The sequence below is a fragment of the Narcine bancroftii genome, chromosome 4 (assembly GCF_036971445.1).
Source record: "Narcine bancroftii isolate sNarBan1 chromosome 4, sNarBan1.hap1, whole genome shotgun sequence".
NCBI lineage: Eukaryota > Metazoa > Chordata > Chondrichthyes > Torpediniformes > Narcinidae > Narcine > Narcine bancroftii.
The window spans coordinates 74,530,080-74,546,202 of NC_091472.1; the positions used below are offsets into that span (position 1 = coordinate 74,530,080).

Below are 16,123 nucleotides of genomic sequence, written 5' to 3' on the forward strand. Positions count from 1 at the left end.
CCATAAAAATTTCCTTATTATTTTCTTTAACTCCTTGAAGAATTTCTCCGTCAAGTGTATTGGCAATGCCTGAAATAGGTATTGTATCCTTGTGAAAATGTTCATTTTAATACAGTTTATCCTTCCTATTAGTGTTAGTGGTAAGTCTTTCCAATGCTCTAAGTCGACCTGTAATTTTTTCATTGGTGGATAATAATTGAGTTTATAGATGGCTGAGGTTTTTATTTATTTGTATACCTAAGTATCGTATTGCTTGCATTTGCCATCTGAATGGTGATTTTTTTTCTTAAATTTTGACAAATCCACATTATTCATTGGCATTGCTTCACTTTTATTTGCGTTAATCTTGTAACCCGACACTTCTCCATATTCCTTCAATTTCTTATGTAATTCTTTTATTGATATTTCTGGTTCTGTTAAGTATACTATAATGTCATCTGCAAATAAACTGATTTTATATTCCTTGTCTTTAATTTTTATCCCTTTTATTTTATTTTCTGTTCTTATCAATTCTGCTAGTGGTTCTATAGCTAACGTGAACAATAAGGGTGATAGTGGGCATCCCTGCCTTGTTGATCTGCTTAAGTTAAATTGCTTTGATATATATCCATTTACTGTCACTTTCGCCAATGGCCCCTTATATAATGCTTTAATCCAATTAATATACTTCTCTGGTAAACTGAATTTTTGTAATACTTTGAATAAATAATTCCATTCTACTCTGTCAAAGGCCTTCTCTGCGTCTAAAGCAACTGCTACTGTTGGAGCTTTATTCCCTTCTACTGCATGAATTAAGTTAACAAATTTACAAATATTGTCTGTTGTTCGTCTTTTTTTAATAAATCCAGTTTGGTCTAGATTTACTATTTTTGGTACATAGTCGGCTAATCTGTTTTCTAATAGTTTCGCTATTATCTTATAATCTGTGTTAAGTAAAGATATTGGTCTATATGACGCTGGTGCGAGTGGATCTTTCCCTGTCTTTGGTATTACTGTAATTATTGCTGTTTTGCATGAATCTGGTAAGCTTTGTGTTTTATCAGTCTGGTTGATTACTTCCAGGAGGGGAGGAATTAATAAATCTTTAAATGTTTTATAGAATTCTATTGGGAATCCATCCTCTCCTGGTGTTTTATTATTTGGTAGTTTTTTTATTATCTCTTGTATTTCTACTATTTCAAATGGTTCTGTTAATTTATTTTGTTCCTCTATTTGTAATTTTGGTAGTTCAATTTTAGTTAAAAATTGATCTATTTTGTCTTCTTTCCCTTCGTTTTCAGTTTGGTATAATTGTTCGTAGAATTCTCTGAAGTTTTCATTAATCTCCATTGGATTATATGTGATTTGTTTGTCTTTTTTCCTTGATGCCAATACCATTCTCTTAGGTTGTTCTGTCTTAAGCTGCCATGCTAGAATTTTGTGCGTTTTTTCTCCTAGTTCATAATATTTCTGTTTTGTCTTCATTATGTTCTTCTCCACCTTATATGTTTGTAGTGTTTCATATTTTATTTTTCTATCTGCCAATTCTCTTCTTTTAGTTGTGTCTTCCTTCATTGCTAATTCTTTTTCTATATTTACAATTTCTCTTTCCAACTGCTCTGTTTCCTGATTGTAGTCCTTCTTCATCTTGGTTACATAACTTATTATTTGCCCTCTGATGAACGGTTTCATTGCGTCCCATAGTATAAACTTATCTTTCACTGATTCCGTATTTATTTCAAAGTACATTTTAATTTGTCTTTCAATGAATTCTCTAAAATCCTGCCTTTTAAGTAGCATGGAGTTTAATCTCCATCTATACATTCTTGGAGGGATGTCCTCTAACTCTACTGTCAATATCAGGGGTGAGTGGTCCGATAATATTCTAGCTTTATATTCTGTTTTTCTTACTCTGTCTTGCATACGAGCTGATAACAGGAATAGGTCTATTCTTGAGTATGTTTTATGTCTACCCGAATAATATGAATATTCCTTTTCCTTTCGGTGTTGTTTCCTCCATATATCCAAAAGTAGCATTTCTTGCATCGATTTAATTATAAATTTGGTTACTTTGTTCTTTCTGTTAATTTTTTTCCCAGTTTTATCCATGTTTGAATCCAAATTAAGGTTGAAATCCCCTCCTATTAGTATGTTCCCTTGCATGTCTGCTATCTTCAAAAAAATATCTTGCATAAATTTTTGATCTTCTTCGTTAGGTGAATATACATTGAGTAAATTGCAAAACTCCGAATATATCTGACATTTGATCATTACATATCTCCCTGCTGGATCTATTATTTCCTCTTCTATTTTAATTGGTACATTTTTACTGATTAATATAGCTACTCCTCTAGCTTTTGAATTATATGACGCTGCTGTTACATGTCCTACCCAATCTCTCTTTAAATTCTTGTGCTCCATTTCAGTTAAATGTGTTTCTTGCACGAATGCTATATCAATTTTTTCCTTTTTCAGTAAATTTAGCAGTTTCTTCCTTTTGATTTGGTTATGTATTCCGTTAATATTTAAAGTCATATAGTTCAACGTAGCCATTTCATACTTTGTTTATCTTTCCTTTCCTTTTCCTCATTATCACCTTTCCTTCTTATCCATTTCTGCTTTCTTGGTTTGAACACTTTATAAGACAACATTTCTAAAACATCAAACATTTTCCTTATTCTCCTATCTAAAATTTCTTTAACCCCACTATCCCCTCCCCTTCCTGAGTTGCGCTTTATACCTTGTCGGGCAACCACATCTCCCCTCTCCATTTGGATTTGCGAATTCACTCGCAAGCGTCAACTGATTTTGCAGTGACCGTAACTCCTCCCCACCCAGCCCCCCCCAGAAAAGATTTCAATTTTCATATATAACAAAGGTCACTCTCTTAATTCCCTCCTTACTTCCACTCATCCCTTTCATTCCCTTATTAATTCTTATCTATACTCTCTATATTTTCCTTTAAATACGGATACACTCATGTACACACATATATACATACACACACACACACACACACACACACACACACACACACACACACATATATATACACACATACATATAGCTCGTGGTCATTTTTACTCTCGTTACATGTCTTCATCTCTCTGCCTGTTTTGTAGTTCTGCAAATTTTCGTGCTTCCTCCGGATCCAAGAATAGTCTGTTTTGCTGCCCTGGAATAACTATTTTAAGTACCGCTGGGTACTTTAGCATAAATTCATATCCTTTTTTCCATAGGATCGTTTTTGCTGTATTCAACTCCTTTCTCTTCTTCAGGAGTTCAAAACTTAAGTCTGGATAGAAAAAAAATTTTTGACCTTTGTATTCCAGTGGCTTTTTGTCTTCTCTTATTTTCTTCATTGCTTTCTCCAATATATTTTCTCTTGTTGTATATCTTAAGAATTTTACCAAAATGGATCTTGGTTTTTGTTGTGGCTGTGGTTTCGGGGCTAATGTTCTATGTACCCTTTCTATTTCCATTTCTTCCTGTAATTCTGGTCTTCCTCGGACCCTGGGGATCCAATCTTTTATAAATTCTCTCATATTCTTGCCTTCTTCATCTTCCTTAAGGCCCACTATCTTTATATTATTTCTTCTATTATAACTTTCCATTATATCTATCTTCTGAGCTAACAGCTCTTGTGTCTCTTTAACTTTTTTTATTAGATTCTTCTAATTTCTTTTTTAAGTCCTCTACTTCCATTTCTATGGCTGTTTCTCGTTCTTCCACCTTGTCCACTCTTTTTCCTATATCTGACATGACCATCTCTATTCTATTCATTTTTTCTTCTGCACTTTTAATTCTTCTTTTTATTTCACTAAATTCTTGTAATTGCCATTCTTGTAGTGATTCCATAAATTCTTTAAAAAGAAATATATCCATTGTCTTGCCTTTCCCTTCTTCTTCCGTTTCTCTATGTTCTTCTTCTTCTTCCTCTGGGTTGGTCATCTGTTGTTTCCTTGTTTTCTTTTTACTCTCTTCTTTCTTGTTCTCGTTGTTTTCTATGTTCTCTTCCTGTTGTTGTGTTGCAGCTGTCATTCTCAGCTATGCAGATCAACTCCTCAGCTGTTCCCCCCCCCCCATCAGTGTTTTTTTTTTCATGCGCGGTTGCGCACTTTTACTTGGCTCGCGAGCCATTTTTGTAGTCCCGAGCTCGGGACTTCCACTGACCTGAGGGAGCGGGCTTCTCTCTCCGCGGCGGGCCTCCTTGGACAGGTAAGGCCTTCACCTTCTTCTTCTGACGTTCTTTCTTCTTCTCTTCCTCCCGTTGCTTTCGACTTTTCTTTCTTCGCTGCCATTTTCTTCCCACCTTTACTTTCACTTTGTTTTAATTTTTATGCTTGTGCCTTTATGTTTTGTGTATTTTTTTTAAACTTTCCTGGAGAGGGCTGGAGTTCCCTGACCGGCCACTTCTCCATCACGTGTCTCCTCCTTTTAACTTGAACCTTGATTCCTTATATATTCACTAATCACCAGCATTTCTTTATTCTCCATCACCTGAGCACCATGCTGCCCTTTTCACCAATGTAGAAATAAAAATGAAAATATACATTTCAAATCACGGTTATACATTGAATTGTGTCAAATTGTATTCAAAACGTGTTCTTCAATTTGTGCACTCTGTCTGTCTTTTGCTTTTAATTGTACTCCTGCAAATTGCTACAATGTCTGCAATCTGTCTGATGGAAACCTGCTAACTTTGGGGATGGCAATGTTGATCAGTTTAGACTACCATCTTGGATTGGGCAATACCCGTTGAGCAGTGGTATGGATGTGGAGGCTGTTGTCCTGAAAGAAGATAACTGGTTGCTGCTTCTTGCTGAGTAAGGCATCTCTGCAGTTGCAGTAATTTGGAGAACAGATAACTACATTAATTTGGTATCCTAAAGATTCTCTTGAACAGTGGTATGCCAGATGTGAGATTACTTAACATAAACACAAATTTCCTTTCACCAAATTGGTATGTACAGTGCTCTCCATAATTTTCAGGACAAAAAACTCATCGGTCTTCAAACAGTCATTGAATGTATAGGTATACCCACATTACGAAGGTAGAGCGTTCCTGAGAAACTGTAAACCGAAATTCATAAAGCGAAGAACCATTATTCCATATAACCATTTTCAGCACAGAAACAGGGCAATTTGGCCCTTCTAGTCCATGCTGAACAATTTCTTCCACCTAGTCCCACTGGCCCGCATTTGGCCAAAAACCCTCCATACCTCTCCCATCCATATACCTATCCAACTTTTCCTTAAATATTAACATCAATCTTGCCTCTACCACCTCTGCCGGAAATTCATTCCACACCCCCACCATCTTCTGCGTGAAGAAATTCCCCCTCATGTTTCACCTAAACTTTTCCCCCTTTACCCTCAATCCATGCCCTCTTGTTTGAATCTCCCTCACTCTCAATGGAAAAAGTCTATCTACATTGACTCTATCTGTCTCCCTTATAATTTTGAATACCTCTTTCAAATCACCCCTCAATCATCTATGCTTCAGGCCTGTGCAAGCCTGCTCAACCTTTCCCTGTAACTCAAACCCTGAAACCCCAGCAACGTTCTTGTAAACCTCCTCTGCACTCTCCTTCCTGTAATTTGGCAACCAAAACTGCATACAGTATTCCAAAATTGGCCTCACCAATGCCTCATACAACTTTAACATATTCCTAGATCTTTCTGCTCCACTGCATTCTTCAATGCCCTCCCACTTACTATGTATGTCCTGTTTTGATTATTCCCACCAAAATGAAGCTCTTCACACTTACCAACATTAAACTCCATCTGCCATCTTTCAGCCCACTCTTTTAGGCAGTCCAAATCCCTCTGCAATCTTTGAAAACCTTCTTTGTTATCCACAATTCCACCTATTTTAGTATCATCCGCATATTTACTAATCCAATTTACCACCCCATCATCTAGATCATTAATGTATATGATAAACAACAATGGTCCCCGAGGCACAGCGCTTGTCACCTGCCTCCAGCCTGACAAACGGTTATCCACCACGACTCTCTGGCATCTCCCTTCCAGCCACTGTTGAATCCATTTGACTATCTCAAAGTTAATATTGACTACTATTGGAGGCAATTTTCAAAAAAGCAAAATGTCATTATAATTTCTTCATTGAAAACGAACACTGGTTTCTGTGAACAAACAAATTTTAATCATTCAAGTATTCATAAAGTGGGATTTATCTATTTGAATATAATATACAAATATGGTTGTCTGAAATGAGGGAACTATGTATAAAAAGTGCTGCATTTTCTACATGGTCAATCCAAAATGTACACAAATACCCTCCAATAAAATCTGGATTGTGCACTTTAATCACGTGTGAGTTGTTTGATTACAAATTTAAAACTGTGAAACACAGGGAGGAGCAAATAAAGGAAAAAAAAAATCTTTTTCCCAAACATTATGGAAGGAACTGTATTGGATGAGTTCTCATGGAAGCTGAGTGATGATTGGATGCTGTTTAGTAGTGGTTTCCTGCATATTCTTTACGGTTTGAAACAGACTTGGCTGAGCCCTTCGTAGTGCCACACTTTCAGGAGCCTACATTTCAAAGTTGGGGGCAGAGTTCTTCAGAACTGACCTGCGACTTCTCGTGAGCTGACAACCATGCAAACTTTATTCACTGCACCGACTCATTTGTGCCCAGATTCTTGCCTTCCACGGATGTTTAGATGTGATTTAGGGTTGTATTCTAACAATAAATCTGATATAGACAGGATGCAGAGTTGGGTGGAAAGGAGGCAGGTGGAGGTCAATCTAGATAAGTGTGAGGTGATGCATTTTGGAAGGACAAACCAGAAGGCTGAGTACAGGGTTAATGGTTGGTTACTCAGGAGTGTGGAGGAACAGAGGGACCTTGGGGTTCAAATCCATACATCCCTCGAGGTCACTGCGCAGGTTGATAGGATAGTTAAGATTGGATGTTGGGCTTCATTATGAGGGACATTGTGTTCGAGTCGAGAGGTCATGTTGAAACTCTACAAATCTCTGGTGAGACCACACTTGGAATATTGTGTTCAGTTCTATTTACCCCATTATAGGAAGAATGTGGAGGTATGGAGAAGGTGCAGAGGAGATTTACCAGGATGTTTCCTGGATTAGAACACTAGTCTTATGAGGCAAGGTTAGCAGAGCTGTGATTTTTCTCTTTGGAGCATAGAAGGATGAGCAGAGACTTAATAGAGGTCTACAAGATTCTGAGAGACATAGATAGAGTGGCACCCAGTGACTTTTACCCAGAAGGAATAGCAAACACCAAAGGACATGAGTGCAAAGTGAAGGGAGGGAAATTTAGGGGAGACATTAGGTGTGTGTTTTTTTTTACACAGAGTTGTGGGTGCCTGGAATGCCTCGCCAAGGATGGTGGTGGAGGCTGAAACATTTAGGGGCATCTTAGATAGGAACATGGATGAAACATTTAGGGGCATCTTAGATAGGAACATGGATGAAACATTTAGGGGCATCTTAGATAGGAACATGGATGAAAGAATGCCTCTCAAAAATGGATGAAAGAAAAATAGAGGGTTACAAGGTAAGGAAAGTTTAGTAACTTTTAAGGAATATATGCATTGGTACAACATCGAGGGCTGAAGGGCCTGTTCTAAGGCAGCCAAAGTCAGAAAGGAGCCTCGTCACCCTAGTTGTAATTTTTTGCACTACTACCTTCAGGCAAAAGATACAGAAGCCTGAAGTTAAGTACTTCTAGGTTCAAGAATATTTTAAAAAATTCTTGACAGCTATCAGTCTTCTGAATTTCCCCAAACTATAGAACCATAGGACATAGCAGCACAGAAAACAGGACCTTCTAGTCTGTGCCAACCACTATTTCGCTAGTTCCACTGACCTGCTCCCATTCCATAACCCTCCAGACCTCTCCCATCCATGTATTTATCCAATCTATTTTTTTAAAAACCCAAGATCGAGCCTTCATTCACCACATCAGATGGCAGCTAATTCCACACTCCCACCACTCTCCCCTAATGTTCCCCCTATATCTTTCCCTTCTAGCTTAAAACTATGACCGCCTCGTATTTATGTTCCCCCAATCTAAGAGGGAAAAGTCTACTCGCATCCACTCTGTCTATACCTCTCATAATCTTGTAAACTATCAAACCTCTCTCATTCTTCTTCACTCCAATGAATAAAGTCCTAACCCATTTAACCTTTCCTTGTAACTCAGCTCCTAAAGACCCGGCAATATCCTAGTAAATCTTCTCTGCAATCACTCAATCTTATTGATGTCCTTCTTGTAGTTAGGTGACCAGAACACCACACAGTATTCTAAATTTGGTCTCACCAATGTCTTAAACAACTTCAACATAGCATCCCAATTCCTATACGGAATACTTTGATTTATGAATGTGAAGTTGCCAAACGATTTCTTTACAATCCTGTCCACCTACGACCACCTTCAGGGAACATTGTATCTGTATTCCCAGATCTCTTTGCTCCTCCACACCTACCATTTACTGTCTATGTCCTACCAGGGTTGGCGCCAAGCGGGGGTGGGGGGCATTTGGGGGCACGGCCTCAAACGAGATGCTGTGCCTCCATACTCTTGTGGCCATCGCTCGCTGTCAGACCTGCCTCTGCCCGTGTCACTAGCATGTGTCTAGTGTCTATCTTGACACGCTAGTGACTCTCCACACAATAAAAGCAGTTCTTTTGGCTGCTACATTGGAAGGACAAAGGAGGTTAATGTTTGTTTGACAGGGAGGTAACCCTTTCTCCCTCTTTTCCCCCTCCCTCCCAGTTACCCTAATACCCCCCTCTAACACTCATTCTGGCGCCGACCCTGTGTCCTACCTTGGTTTTCCCTTCCAAAATACATCCCTCCTGCATTAAACTCCATCTGGAATTTTTTTTTGGCCCATTCTCCCAATTGATCCAGATCCCTCTGCAAGCTTTGAACATTTTCTTAGCTGTCCACAACACTTCCTATCTTTGTGTCATCAGCAAACTTGCTGATCCAATTTACCATGTTATCATCCAGATCATTTATATAAACAACAATGGTTCCAATACAGATCCTTGAGGCACACCACTAGTCACAGGCCTCCAGTCTGAGAAGCAATCATCCACTACCACTTTCTGCTTTCTTCCACACAGCCAATTTCAAATCCAGTTTACAACCTCTCCATGGATACTTAATGTCTAAACATTTTGAACTAACGTTCCATATGGGACCTTGTCAAAAGCTTTATAGGTAAACAACATCCACAGTCTTTCCTTCATCTACCTTGTAATATGCTAGAAAAACTCTACAAGATTAGTTAAACATGACCCACTACACACAAAGCCTTAATCAACCTTGACTGTCCTTAATCAACCCTTGGCTATCCAAATACCTATATATCCTATCTCTCAGAACTCCTTCCAGTAATTTACCTACTACTGACATCAGGCTCACTGGCCTATAATTACTTTGTTTTTTTTTAGCCTTTTTAAACAATGGGACAGCATGAGCTACCCTTCAATCCTCTGGCACTTCACCCTTGGCTAAGGACATTTTCAATACATCTGCCAGGGCCTCTGCAATTCTCTCAAGGTCTGAAGGAATATCATATCTGTCCCAGGAGATTTATCTACCTTTATTCACTGTGAGGCAGCAAGCACTTCCATCTCCTTAATCTCTATGACACTTTTTGTTTCCCTTCCTTCCTTGTACAGTATCCCAGTTTCCTTGATGCAAAACAACTGTTTAAGATCTCCCCCGTTACTTAAGGTTCCACACATAGTTAACCACTCTGATCCTCTAGGGGACCAATTTTGTCCTTTACTATCCTTTTACTCTTAACATATTTGTAGAAACCTTTCAAATATCTTTTCACGTCAACTGCCATAGCAACTTCATGTCTTTTTGCTTTCTTGATTTCCTTCTTGATTATTTTCTTGCTTTTTTGTACTCTTCAAGTACCTCTTAGCTCCTTGCTGCTTATACTTGCCATACAGCCCCCTCTTCTTATAAACCAGATCTCCAATATCCCTTGAAAACCAGGGTTCCCTCTGCCTGTTACTTTGCCTTTAATCCTAACAGGAACATGCAAACTCTGCACTCTCAAAGTTTTGACTTTGAAGGCCATCCACTTACTTATCACACCCTTGCCAGAAAACAGCATTACCCAATCCACTCTTCCTAGATCCTTTCTCATTTCCACAAAACTTGCCTTTCTCCAGTTTAGAATCCCAACATGAGGTCCAGACTTATCGTTTTCCATAGTTAACTTGAAGCTAATTACAATATGGTGGCTGGACCCAAAATGTTCACCTACATATACATCTGTCACCTGACCTGTCTTGTTAGTACCTCTATATATTTATTTAGAAAACTTTACTGAACACATTTTACAAACTCCAAGCAATCCAGCCCTTTCACAGTATGGGAGTCCCTGTCAATATTTGGGAAGTTAAAATCTCTTACTATCACAACTTTCTGCTTCTTACCTTGGTCTGTTATCTCTACAGATTTGCTCCGCCAATTCTCTCTATTGTGTGGTCTATAATACAACCCTATCAGTGTGTTCACACCTTGCCTGTTCCTCAACTTTGGCCTCTGTAGAAAAGTACTCCAGGCTGTCCTGACCGCACAGCTGAGATATTTTCCCTGACTAGCAATGCCACTCCTCCCCCTTTCATCCCTCCCCCTCTATCGCATCTTAATCAACAGAACCCCTGAACGTTAAGCTGCCAGCCCTGTCCCTCCTGCAACCGTCTCACTAATAGCAATAATGTTGTAATCCCACTTTCTAACTATGCTCCTTGCATTAAAATAAATACACCAGAGAAAATTTCTATCACGTCTGTCTATACATACAGTCCTCACATGACCTTTAGCCTCTTCTTTCTTACTAACTGTTCTAACTTTCTGCTTCTCTTCCCCCGTAAATTTAGTTTAAGCCATTGGGACAAGACTAACCAACCTACCTGGAAGGATATTAATCCCCTTCAAGTTCAGATGCAATCCATCCTGTCGGTACAGATTCCACCTTCCGTGGAACAGAGCCCAGTGATCTAAAAACCTGAAGCTTTCCCTCCTACTGACCCCAGCTATGTGTAAAACTGTGTTATCCTCTTATTTCTAAACTCTCCAGCACTTGACACAGGAAACAATCCTGGATCACTACCCTGGACGTCCTCTTCTTCAACCTAGCACCTAACACCCTGAGCTCTCCTTGCAGGATCTCTTCACCCTTCCTACCTATGTCATTGGTCCCTACAATGGACCATGACATCTGCTTGATCATCCTCCTACCTAAGAATGCTGTGAACTTGATCTGAGATATCCCAGACCTTGGCACCAGGAAGGCAACATACCAATTCGGGATTCAGGCTCTCCACAGAACCTATCTGAACCATAAACTTTTCCCAGGCCACAGCATGATCTTTCTGCAGCATTGAGCCCTCACTTTCTTTGCACAAATTGCGACTGTGAATATTTATTTATTAATTTGTATTTATAATCTCTTTTTCTGTTGCATGGTACATTAAGGTAATTTATACTATTGTTGGTGTTGCTTCAGCAAGAAAGAATTTTACTGCATCTGTACATTGTACTTGTATATAGGACAATTCTCATTGTATGTCAAAAGTATCTTCCAGTCAGCTCTTGTGAAACCAGTGCAATGGCCATTTAATAATACGCAGCTCTATCTCATCATTGAGATTAGAGCATTTTATTTGATCTTTATCCTCCAGTGTAGTGGCTGAATGCCTCCATCTCATCAAACTTTATAATTGTGTAACAAATTTCCTACCAATGATTTGGCACCATCAGCAGTTCCAATGGATCACCCTTCCAGAAGCACAAGTTTGTTGTTCAACATTTGTGATTTGAGCTCCTTGATGTGTGTAGCAAATGAATTGTATGCTGAGAACATTAAGAAATCATGTGATATTTGTGTCCTGATTGAATCTCAATTAAAGGTTGTGATTTACCAAGATTTAGGCTGCGATTACCTTTCTGAAAGATTATCAGGTAAAATATTTCTGAGAATTTGTGGCTTTTGTGGTCACCTTGGCCTGAACATTATTTAATGACTTTTGGATACTCTAAAGGCTTGAAGAAATCCATGTGCAAAAGTAGAAGATTGCAAAGTTCAAATAATTTGATATTTCTGCCAACTGATTAGTTTGATGTCCTGTATCTAAATGTAATCATAGCTGATAAAGACTTGCTTTGAACAACTTCTGTGACCTAAATGCCACTCTCATTTCATTTGACTTTAAGCAAACTGAATATTTTGGGCAGGTTTGGTACAAGTTATAAGTTGCACCATATTTGGTGGGTAGCTTGTCAGAGTTAGAAATTCTTTATAAACATGATCTGATCTTTTTGCTTCTCTGATTTTGTTTAACATTTAAAGACTAATATTAGAAGAAAGACTGCAAATGCTGGAAAGCTGGAGTGACTCACAAGATGCAGGGATAACTCGGGTTTGGGAAACATCCATGGCAGCCAAGAGATGGATGACATTTCGGGCTGGAATCTTTGATTAGGAATAGCAAGAAATGGGTAGATGCCTGAATAAAAATGGGGGAGGAAGGAGCACAGGCTGATTGCTGATGGATTTGGGGGGTGGGGGATAGGCAGAGAGAAAGATATTACAGTATAAAAATAAGAAGTTTGAAGGAAAAGGCTGAGTAAAATGCACTCTTGTACGAGGAAGGGGATGGGGAGGAAGTAAGAAGTGGGTGACAGGTGGGCAGGGAGGGTGGAGGAGGGGAAAAGAAGGAAATGTGAAGAAGGATTGGAGCTGGTAAAATTGTGGAAAGCAAGGGAGAGGGAGGAAGAGGATGTGATTGAGAAAACAAAGGGGGAGGCTGGAAGTTGGAGAAGGTGGTGTTGATTTTTAGCAGGGAGGAAATCTCCATCGATATCCAGGCAAGGTGTCATACAGAATGATTGAGAGATCCTTAAGCAAAGATGTGCTCATTTCATTCTCCTTCTAATTATTGTGTATGTGTGATTACATTAGTCAACACACACACACACACACACACACACACACACAGAATGAAATTATATATATTGTATTCAAATTTACTTTTTCTTCTCTAGGTGCTGCAGATGACGATGAATGGGATGATGATTGGGATGAGGCCAGGGTATCTCCAAATATTATTCAACGGACTGAAACAGAGTCACCAGAGACTGCTTTAGCTCGTGGAAGTCCTCGTAATGCTTCAGTTAAAATGTCACTCAATAGGTAATGGAAATTGGTAGCTGAAGCTTGTCTGTATGGTTACTCAATTGATAAGGAAAAAAATAAATTCTCATGAGTTGAATAGTTACCCAATTGAAATATGACAAAATATGCTATATAAAAATGCTGTTGAAATTTATGGATTTGTTTGATTGGATTGGTTGTGTTTGTGCGATCTTCAACAAAACTGCATGTTCGTTTTAAGGATTGTAACTGCATAATCTAGATTTTTCTTTTCACAGATTTCCAACCTTTTCCAAACATGGCCCTGAAGTCTACCTGCTGTCAAAACAACAAATAAAAACTGATGAGAAGATCATTATCTATGTAAGTTATACCAGCAATTGGATAGGGAAGATTATACCTTAAAGTGGCTTACATAGGCTAAGATAATTGCACTAATTGCATTAATTTCTTTGTATGTTGAGTTTGAACTCCGACAAGTGGATGCTTGAATTGCTGGTATCCAGACCGAAACTGAAATGATAAATATTCTTCAACCATTTTTCTTATCTGTTGTGTCCTCGGCTTTGCAATATCCCAGAAAAAGCTCTAAAATCCGACACATTGGTGGAAAAATAGTTTAAAATTAAGTTAGTGGCAGGAATTTTGACCTTTTGAGAAATAGGAGGAAGGGGAGAAACAAAATGTTTGCAGGTCAGAAAATAATGCGTACAGTAGCATGCGTGCAGGGGGACGTGGCAGGATGGTGTAGAATCTAGACGTGTAATCTCGACCTCTCTGACCAGACTTTTAAGTACCTGTTTTTTAACACTTTTTTTCAAGTTTAAATTTTTTAAATTTTAGTTTAAAGTATCAAGGAATTATTATGGCCACTAATGGTAAAAAGATTAAACCTCAAGTGCAGAAGAAGTTACATTTTCGAAGTGTTGAAGATTTGGGGCCTAGACGACTTGAAATAGCCTCTCCTAAAGAAAAATCTGGTTGTTCTGGAAACAGAAGAAATGGCAGAAGTGGGGAAAAACGGGAATGGAAAGAGTCCAACTTCTTCTGAAATGGGATCTTCGAGATTGGAATCTCTTGGATGAAAAGAAGAAATTTTTTTCTTTATTTCTTTTGTTATTATGATATTTTGATGTTATTGAATGTTTGGCTGGAGAGGGAGAGATTTGCTCTAAGTTCTTTACTAGTCATCAGCCACTGGTGGGTGACCCACACCTAATTTTTGCTTAGGGGATTACTACCTTTTGGTATTTTTTTTTGGGGGGGGGGATTTTCTTTTTTTTCTTTATTTTTTTTATTTTCACTTTAGTTAATTTTTAATTTGTGATTTTTTTTTTCTCCTATTGGAGGGCCTATATATGTTGATTTGAGTTTTCATATAAAGATATTATTGGTATTTAGTAACAATAGTAGATATGTCAAAGTTGAGGTTTGCTACTTTTAATGTTCGAGGATTAAACAGTACGATCAAGCGTAAGCGAGTTTTGGCGTATATTAAGAAAATGAAAATTGATGTTGCTTTTTACAAGAAACACATTTGAATGTGAAGGAAAGTATGAAATTAAAGAGGGACTGGGTTGGACATGTATATTCTTCCTCATTTAATTCTAGGGCTAAAGGTGTAGCAATTTTGATACATAAAAATTTATCTTTTGAATTACAATCAATGGAGGAAAAGGCAGGATGTATTCTTAAATTGAATTGTAAGATTTTTAGTGAATTTTGGACTTTACTTAATATTTATGCCCCCCCAAAAAAAAAAGAAATTTAAAAAAATGAAAAGACAGTAGCATGCGTGCTATCGAGAAGTATGGAAGTAGCAGCTCAACTTGTATTCGCTCCTCTCTGCTGATGTTGAGAGTGACGTCATGGCAACACTGGGCGACATTCCCACCGTATGGATGGTCACTTGGACGAAGGTCATTGGCCCCTGCAGGTCGCCACATTCGTCAGCCATTTTGTGTACAAAGTCACGTCCCGGTTAGAGGACTGCTACACGACCACCCCACACCCCTTCAGAACCATGATCAGAGCGCTATATGCCGCTTTTGGTGGGCTACCTCTGTGACGCAGGGGCTGCGGGGGAGACCAATTGGCTAACGTCCAGGTGTGCTGGTTTGAGGTAGTCGATCATGAAAGTCTTTTCCTTTCTGCTGATATCCAGCACACATTGTGCCCAATTACTTAATACAGCCATTGCAGAGGTGTTCGGTCTGCCTGCCCACCACCACCCCCCCACCCCCAGCACGAAAACGTACTCACAGGTCTCTAAGTCTTTGGGGATAAGGTTTTGGCCTGGCTGTGGGGTGGAGGCTGAAGAGGTGTTAGATTGCCCAGTTTTTCCCTCCGCTTAGTCAGTGAGGCCTTGGAGTCCTCCGCGTTCTTGGCAGCGGCCAAGAACTCCTTCGGTATTACCAACGGAGCGCCATTCATCATCTTGGCTGCGGAGGCATTGAAGTCCTCTTTTGGTGCAGTACAGATCCCCAGCTGGACCCAGGGTAACTCGTATGCCTAGTTTGGCCCCATTAGTTGAGCCATTAAGTCCGCCTTCAGGTGCTTGTGGAACCGCTCCACCAACCCATTGTCCTGAGGGTGGAGCGGGGTTCCCAGCAACTTGGTCAGCTCCCTCCAGAGCCCTGAAATTAACTGTATACCTCTAACAGAGGTCATCTGCTCCAGGACTCCTAACCTTGATACCCAGATGTTAATAGGTGCCCTGGTGCAGTGTCAGTGGTTGAATCTGCCAGCAGGACCACCTCCTCCCACCTTGTAGTGTGGTCAATCATGGTAAGGAGATATCTCGTTCTACTGAAGACCATCAGCGGCCCTACGATATCAATATTGATGTGGCTGAACCAATATGCTGGCTTGAAAGTTGGAGGGGTGGGGGTGCGGGGGTGCCTTGATATCCATCTGCACTTTGGACATCTGGCAGACTGTGCAGGTCTTGGCCCACT

General features: G+C 39.3%; 1 protein-coding gene across 4 annotated transcripts in view; it reads left to right on the forward strand.

Annotated features, from left to right (window-relative positions):
• LOC138760690 (sorting nexin-9-like) overlaps positions 1–16,123 on the forward strand; it is a 176,572-nt gene that overhangs the window by 86,532 nt on the left and 73,917 nt on the right. For all 4 annotated transcript variants that reach the window (XR_011355812.1, XM_069931632.1, XM_069931631.1 and 1 more), the window contains exons 6-7: positions 13,058–13,205; positions 13,445–13,529. Coding sequence is in view for 3 of the 4 variants with exons in the window: in XM_069931632.1 (XP_069787733.1) it covers positions 13,058–13,205; positions 13,445–13,529 (233 nt within the window). In the remaining variant the exon portion in view is untranslated. The remainder of the gene's footprint in view (positions 1–13,057; positions 13,206–13,444; positions 13,530–16,123) is intronic.